Source organism: Xenopus tropicalis, chromosome 2 (genome assembly GCF_000004195.4).
Source record: "Xenopus tropicalis strain Nigerian chromosome 2, UCB_Xtro_10.0, whole genome shotgun sequence".
NCBI lineage: Eukaryota > Metazoa > Chordata > Amphibia > Anura > Pipidae > Xenopus > Xenopus tropicalis.
In genome coordinates, this window is record NC_030678.2 from 8,513,293 (window position 1) to 8,521,428 (window position 8,136).

General features: G+C 42.0%; 1 protein-coding gene across 1 annotated transcript; it reads left to right on the forward strand.

Moving 5' to 3' along the window:
- The first annotated feature begins 272 nt into the window (after positions 1-272).
- Positions 273-6,515, forward strand: tff3.4 (trefoil factor 3, gene 4). Its single transcript, XM_002940460.3, has 3 exons — positions 273-414; positions 3,754-4,167; positions 6,347-6,515. Exons 1-3 carry the CDS (start codon positions 345-347, stop codon positions 6,394-6,396), a joined length of 534 nt encoding a protein of 177 aa, XP_002940506.1. The 5' UTR covers positions 273-344; the 3' UTR covers positions 6,397-6,515.
- The last annotated feature ends 1,621 nt before the right edge of the window (positions 6,516-8,136 follow it).

Sequence of the window (8,136 nt, forward strand, 5' to 3'; positions counted from 1 at the left end):
GGATACATTACCATATCCTATTGGTGCCATTATTGATCATGTGACCACACACCGGTGTGATGGGAGCAGACATATAAATCATCAACAAAAATATTTCATATTTTTATTTCATTTCATGTAGAACAGTCAGTTTAAATTGCCAGTCTGTAGCTAATGTTGATTTTGGACTGCTAATAGAGTGCGTTATCTTATGATAGGATGCTTCATCATGCGTGTGTGTACCAATGCTAATATAATATTTGCAGAAGAACTATCCATCCTGAAACAATGAAAGATGCTATATAATGGCAGTTTAATCAGCTTGATCCCGAGATAGAAGGGGAAGAAGGACAGCGCGTTCCACCATGTTGTACATCACTGCCATCGTCTGGGCTGCGGCAGTTTTCAGTGTAGAGAAGACTGCGGGATATTCAAGTAGGTAATCCGGAGGCTTCAATACTAATGCTAAGCACTAAGAATAATATGTACCGGGGCTGTTGCCCCACGGGCCCCGCACCCCCAAGGTGCCTCCTCCTGCTGCGTCCCCCACAGGGGCCCCTGCCGCGCACCCCTAAACACCTCCCCACAGGGGCCCCTGTCCGAAGTCCTTCCCTGACACATTTCACATATGCACATTCAGGGGAGGACGTCAGACCGGGGCCCCTGTGGGGGGGTTTAGGGGTGAGCGGCTCCTGTCCGACATCCTCACCTGAATGCTCATATGTGAAACATGTCAGGGGAGGACATCAGGTTTAGGGGTGTGAGGCAGGGACCCCTGTCCGATGTCCTCCCCTGATGCGTTTCACATATGCGCATTCAGGTGAGGATGTCGGACAGGAGCCGCTCACCCCTAAACCCCCCCACAGGGGCCCCGGTCTGACGTCCTCCCCTGAATGTGCATATGTGAAACGTGTCAGGGAAGGACTTCGGACAGGGGCCCCTGTGGGGAGGTGTTTAGGGGTGCACGGCTCCTGTCTGATGTCCTCCCCTGAATGCGCATATGTGAAACGCGTCAGGGGAGGACATCGGAGGCCAGAGGAACTGGCAATAGGGTCAGGTCTGGGCCAACCAGGTATTTTCCCGGGGTCCCAGTCTGACCCTGTAGTTTTTCCTAATGTATAGGAGAGATGCGAGGGTTGCTCTTCAACTTAGGTAAGGTAGAAAGATCATAAAAATGATAGTCTCATGATATATAATCGTATATTAGAGACTTATTTATCATATTTCAAATTTGTGAATGAGGATTTTTTCAATTCGAATAAACTCGAGATTTTACCAAACTTGAATGTTTGCTTATTTATTAAAAACATTTGAACATAAAAAAACTCATCTAATAATTTTCAATGGGCCTACATATTTTAAAAAAAAAAAATTCAAAAAATTTGAAAAGCTTGAATTGAAAAAATCATTTTAGTTTTGCCTAGGGTAACCCCCCCCCCCATTGACTTCTACAGGAACTTGCAAAATTTTAGATGCTGAACTTTTTACATTTGGGTTTTTAAGAACATTTTTGCACTCAAAGGACAGATCAACCCAGAATATCATTTTTGCCCAATAAAAGAAAACAAAATTCTAAAGCAGCTTTGTAATAGACATGCATTACAAATTTGCAATGGTTTTTGAGTTATTTGTATGTATAATTGCTATTTTTGGTTTATTTCATGGTTAGATGATTCCCTTTTCTCTGTAATAATAAAACAGTACCTGTACTTGATCCCAACTAAGATATAATTACCCCTTATTGGGGCAGAACAGCCCTATTGGGTTTATTTCATGGTTAAATGATTCCCTTTTCTCTGTAATAATAAAACAGTACCTGTACCTGATCCCAACTAAGATATAATTACCCCTTATTGGGGCAGAACAGCCCTATTGGGTTTATTTCATGGTTAAATGATTCCCTTTTCTCTGTAATAATAAAACAGTACCTGTACTTGATCCCAACTAAGATATAATTACCCCTTATTGGGGCAGAACAGCCCTATTGGGTTTATTTCATGGTTAAATGATTCCCTTTTCTCTGTAATAATAAAACAGTACCTGTACTTGATCCCAACTAAGATATAATTACCCCTTATTGGGGCAGAACAGCCCTATTGGGTTTATTTAATGGTTAAATGATTCCCTTTTCTCTGTAATAATAGAACAGTACCTGTACTTGATCCCAACTAAGATATAATTACCCCTTATTGGGGCAGAACAGCCCTATTGGGTTTATTTAATGGTTAAATGATTCCCTTTTCTCTGTAATAATAGAACAGTACCTGTACTTGATCCCAACTAAGATATAATTACCCCTTATTGGGGCAGAACAGCCCTATTGGGTTTATTTAATGGTTAAATGATTCCCTTTTCTCTGTAATAATAGAACAGTACCTGTACTTGATCCCAACTAAGATATAATTACCCCTTATTGGGGCAGAACAGCCCTATTGGGTTTATTTAATGGTTAAATGATTCCCTTTTCTCTGTAATAATAGAACAGTACCTGTACTTGATCCCAACTAAGATATAATTACCCCTTATTGGGGGCAGAACAGCCCTATTGGGTTTATTTAATGGTTAAATGATTCCCTTTTCTCTGTAATAATAAAACAGTACCTGTACTTGATCCCAACTAAGATATAATTACCCCTTATTGGGGCAGAACAGCCCTATTGGGTTTATTTCATGGTTAAATGATTCCCTTTTCTCTGTAATAATAAAACAGTACCTGTACCTGATCCCAACTAAGATATAATTACCCCTTATTGGGGCAGAACAGCCCTATTGGGTTTATTTCATGGTTAAATGATTCCCTTTTCTCTGTAATAATAAAACAGTACCTGTACTTGATCCCAACTAAGATATAATTACCCCTTATTGGGGCAGAACAGCCCTATTGGGTTTATTTAATGGTTAAATGATTCCCTTTTCTCTGTAATAATAGAACAGTACCTGTACTTGATCCCAACTAAGATATAATTACCCCTTATTGGGGGCAGAACAGCCCTATTGGGTTTATTTAATGGTTAAATGATTCCCTTTTCTCTGTAATAATAAAACAGTACCTGTACTTGATCCCAACTAAGATATAATTACCCCTTATTGGGGGCAGAACAGCCCTATTGGGTTTATTTAATGGTTAAATGATTCCCTTTTCTCTGTAATAATAAAACAGTACCTGTACTTGATCCCAACTAAGATATAATTACCCCTTATTGGGGGCAGAACAGTCCTATTGGGTTTATTTAATGGTTAAATGATTCCCTTTTCTCTGTAATAATAAAACAGTACCTGTACTTGATCCCAACTAAGATATAATTACCCCTTATTGGGGGCAGAACAGTCCTATTGGGTTTATTTAATGGTTAAATGATTCCCTTTTCTCTGTAATAATAAAACAGTACCTGTACTTGATCCCAACTAAGATATAATTACCCCTTATTGGGGCAGAACAGCCCTATTGGGTTTATTTAATGGTTAAATGATTCCCTTTTCTCTGTAATAATAAAACAGTGCCTGTACTTGATCCCAACTAAGATATAATTACCCCTTATTGGAGCCAAAACAATCCTATTGGGTTTAATTACTGTTTATATCATTTTTTTAGTAGCCTTAGGGTAGGAGATACAAATTACGGAAAGATCCCTTCTCCGGTAAACTCCAGGTCCCGAGCATTCTGGATAATGGGTCCTATAACTGTATATATGTATATAAATGTGTATGGATAATGTTATATACAACATAGAGGCACGGAGCAATAAAGGCTTAACAACCAGTCTGTTCTGCCAGCTATTTACAGATGTACCTCACAGAATCCATCGGGGAGACAAGAGTGCGGCCATTCAGGTATCACCCAAGACCAGTGCACCGCCAATGGTTGTTGCTTTGATACATCTGCCTATGGCAGCTTTTCCTGCTTTAAACCTTACGCGGTCAGCCAAATAGGCGGGTCGGTGGCAGTGCAGCCCATTCCAGTGCAGCCCATTCCAGTGCAGAACATTGCAGTGCGGCCGGTTCCGGTGCAGCCTATTAGTGTAGTTCAAGTGCAGCCCAAAGAGAAATCGGCCTGTGACATATGCAAAGCGGAGCAAATGGGACAAGGAGAACCTGGGATATTTGGAAAAGCCTTCAACTTCATCTTTGGGAAAGGCGAATCCACAGCCTGTGCTCAATGCCGAGCAGGACAAGGGATTCCTAAGAAAGGTAACAATTATTACTTGGTCCATTAAAAAGCCTGCGGATCTGTATCGACTTTTGTCTGCTTTCATTTGTGCTTGGTGATTTCTCCTGGGTGATTTCAGCCCATGTTCTTATAGCCATTCTCTTTCTACCTTTTCCCACTTTCCATCAGTTTGGCCTCTTTCCTACATAATGCCATTGGCAGCCCTTGACTTATTTTAGTGGGACGTTTGGATGAGAAAGATGCGTGGGAGAAGTACTGTATATACTCAAGTATAAGCCTAGTTTTTCAGCACCCAAAATGTGCTGAAAAAGTCACCCTCGGCTTATACTCGAGTTGGGTACCATGGGTCCCTCCAGACTAGCACCCTCTGTCCTTTGTGTGCAAATTAGGCCCCCCCCCCCCGCAACCAGACCCTCCAGTGCCCTGGCCCACTCCCAAATTCATCTTTATCTACCATCCTCCCCTGCCCCATTCTGCACTAGGCATTGCACTTTATATTCTATATAATCTATATATAGTTTTGAAGGATTTTAACTTTGTGTTTTAGCTTGGTTGCTGATTGAGCTAAGGGGGTAGTACTCTTAAGGTATCATCGTTGATACCATTTTGTTTTTGTTGACCTTCTTCTCCACTAGAGCTAGTTTACTGTTTAAATAAATATTTAAAAACACATACCCCACTCATTTAATGTAATTTTATTGGTATTTATTTTGATTATTGAAACTTAGCAGTAGCGGTTGCATTTCCCACCCTAGGCTTATACTTGAGTCAATACGTTTTTCCAGTTTTCTTAGGTAAAATTAGGTACCTCGGCTTATATTCGGATCGGCTTATACTCCAGTATATACGGTATATAGAGATTTTAGTGTTCTTAGCTAAGCAAACAGGAGGCCATTAGGCAAACTATACCCCCAAACAATGTAGGTCTACATAGTAACATAGTAACATAGTAAATTGGGTTGAAAAAAGACATACGTCCATCAAGTCTCTATAAAAATATATTGCAGAAACAGCTCATATGTATATATTGCAGTTTGGCGAGATTCACTTAACATAATATAAACTGATGGTTAAGCATTCATTCTGGGGGGATAGTTTTCCTTTAACAGAAACTTCAGATCTCAGTGAAGTTGCGCTGCTGCTACCGCTTCTCTGCCATGTGACTTAACTACCGCTTACTTCACAGGGCAGAGTCAGTAAGAGCAGCAGCACAACTTACTTTATGGCAGAGAAGCAGTAGCAGCAGCGCAACTTCACTGAGCTCCGTACTGACAAAGTACTGCTCTTAACTATCATTCCCTATCTCTCCCTGCCCTGGCACTCACGCTAACCTGGCTGCACAACCAGGGCCATATTTGTAATCCCGCCAACCCAAGGCCGCCCCTGTCCGTCACCCTCCGCGCATGCGCGAACGTGCGATCGGCACCCCCCCTCGCATGCGTGAACATGCGATCGGCAACCCCCCCTCACATGCGCGAACGTGTGATCGGCACCCCCCCGCACATGCGCAAACGTGCGATTGGCACCCCCCCTCCCCAACATGCATGCGCGGGTGTAAACATTCGCATATGGAGCAGTGGGGGAGAGGACCCCACTGCTCCGTATGGGTGAAAAAGCTTAAGATTGCGGTGCGGTGGGGCGGCATGCCGCCCCCAAATTTGTGCCGCCCTAGGCCCGGGCCTTTGTGGCCTCTCCGCAAATCCGGGCCTGTGCATAACAACGGCCTCCTCTCCACCAACTGCACACTTGCAGGGGACAGGACAACTATATATAAATAATCTCTACCCAGCCCATTCTCCTTGGCGACAAAATTTAGCCAATGGGAAGGCAGGAACAATCTTGAATGGCTTTTTATGAGCCCAATGAGATTTGTTTTTACATGGGGATGTTGCTAACATTACACAGGGATGTAATTTTTGTTAAAGGGACGGTTCACGGGGTAAACCATCTTAAAACGGGGCCTGTCCCCGTGGGACGGGGACGAATGGTAAGCTTACAGTAAACCAAGTCTTCATTCCTATTGGAGAAACACAATTTAACTCCACTAGATGTGTTGCTATTCTCCTCTATGCATTATCAACCCCATTCATATGAAGAACTAAACTTCTAACCCACGAGGCAATGTAAAAATGTCTTTATCTGCTGAAATGTCACCTACAAGGTGAGTAACTGTCTACTGAATTCTGCTTCCTTCTCCAGAGACCTCGCTCTTTGGTGGGCTTTTCAAAAAAAGGGTCATCCAGAAGTAACTGTCACCTGATTTCATCAAAGAAAACAATAAAGTGACCTGCAAGAAACACGTCCTTGTTATTGGAGCAGCCGACACCAATAATCATGCAATAAAATCATTTTAACTGAGCTAATACTATAATGGTCTAAAACTCTTAATACGCTAGGTGCTTTGCTTTCCCCTATCAGGTTATGTCATGTGATGCATTCCAACAGAATGATTGGTAAGTGGGCGGAGTTCAGAGTTCCCCCATTCGCTCTCACTCGCCAATGGCACTTCTACAATAATGGCGGCTTTGGTTTCCTATTATAGATCGTACAATAGGTTTATAATAGAGAATTGCAGTGCATATCCCATATATATATAATAGCTGCATTAGATTTTTATTTCTACCGTATGGCCAATATATATTCCAATTCCCTGTGGCTGTGCAATCTGTGTGCACTTTTTAATAAAATGTGTGTGCAAAGAAACAGGGTGAGTAGGTTCCATTGAATATAAAATGATAGGGGGGTCATTTACTGGAAAGAAGTGCAAGGGGCACAAACACACAGCTCTTAGTACTCATTCAGAAAGCACTTCTGCCTGGGGTCCTTGGTCTTTTTTCTACCTAACTCAACTATGTATGTAACTAACTAACTAACTAACTAACTATGTGTGAGGTCTGGCTGTTCTCAGCACTGTATTCATGGGGGAACATGGCTCCAAAGCAGAGCACAGAGAGTTGCACCATTGTTGCTTAACGCAGGTCAACCTGGGGTGGGGGACTTACATACAGCTGTAGTTACATACGGTTGAAAAAAGACCAGAGTCCATCAAGTTCAACCCTTCCAAGTAAACTTAGCCTTGGGAACCCCACCCACTATAATGCAGCCTATCCAGATGCCTCACTACTTGCCGGCAACAATTCCACTTCAAATAAATCTACACAAAAAAATCTATACATCACTGGGATTCCCAGATGGTCTTACCTGGTATTTTCACTATTTATAATCGCCAGCCCCTCATAATATATAATGACCGGCTCTAACTGACATCATTAAACCGGACATTTCTATTGGATACAGACATCGCTATCCACACACAAACCCAGCAGGTTTACAGAAAATGCTGTAAAACGGACGGATACGGTCAAAATTAGGTTTTCATATTTCAAATACAGAATTGCGGCTCGTCGCTAATGGATCCATACCATGTTTACAGTGACCCTGTAGGCTATTGAGATATTTTTTGCCCCCCAGATTGGCCACAACACATAGAACTGGAGGAACACAATGTTCCAAGGACATAGGTGAGAAATGCTCAGTCACTTCGGTTCCCGTGCAAAATAAGAGAGAAGGCAGGGAGTGGGTTTGATGCAGGGAGGCATCTGATATAAGTGCCACCCCTAGGAACTTGGTATAATCCTCAAGCCCCAGTTGCCATTAAACCCGTGCCATTAAGCCACCATCTTGATCTTCATAACCAAATGCATAGAACACACATTGTTGTATACATCCCGAGCTTTTCATATATCCTGATAACGCCTCTCACTTGCTGAAACTCTATGTTAAGAAGCTGGAAAAGGTTTTATGGGTATTAGAATAGGGTAAATGAGTTTACGGGTATCAGAATAGAGTAAATGCGTTTATGGGCATCAGAATAGGGTAAATGAGTTTATGGGTATCAGAATAGGGTAAATGAGTTTACGGGTATCAGAATAGGGTAAATGAGTTTATGGGCATCAGAATAGGGTAAATGAGTTTATGGGTATCAGAAT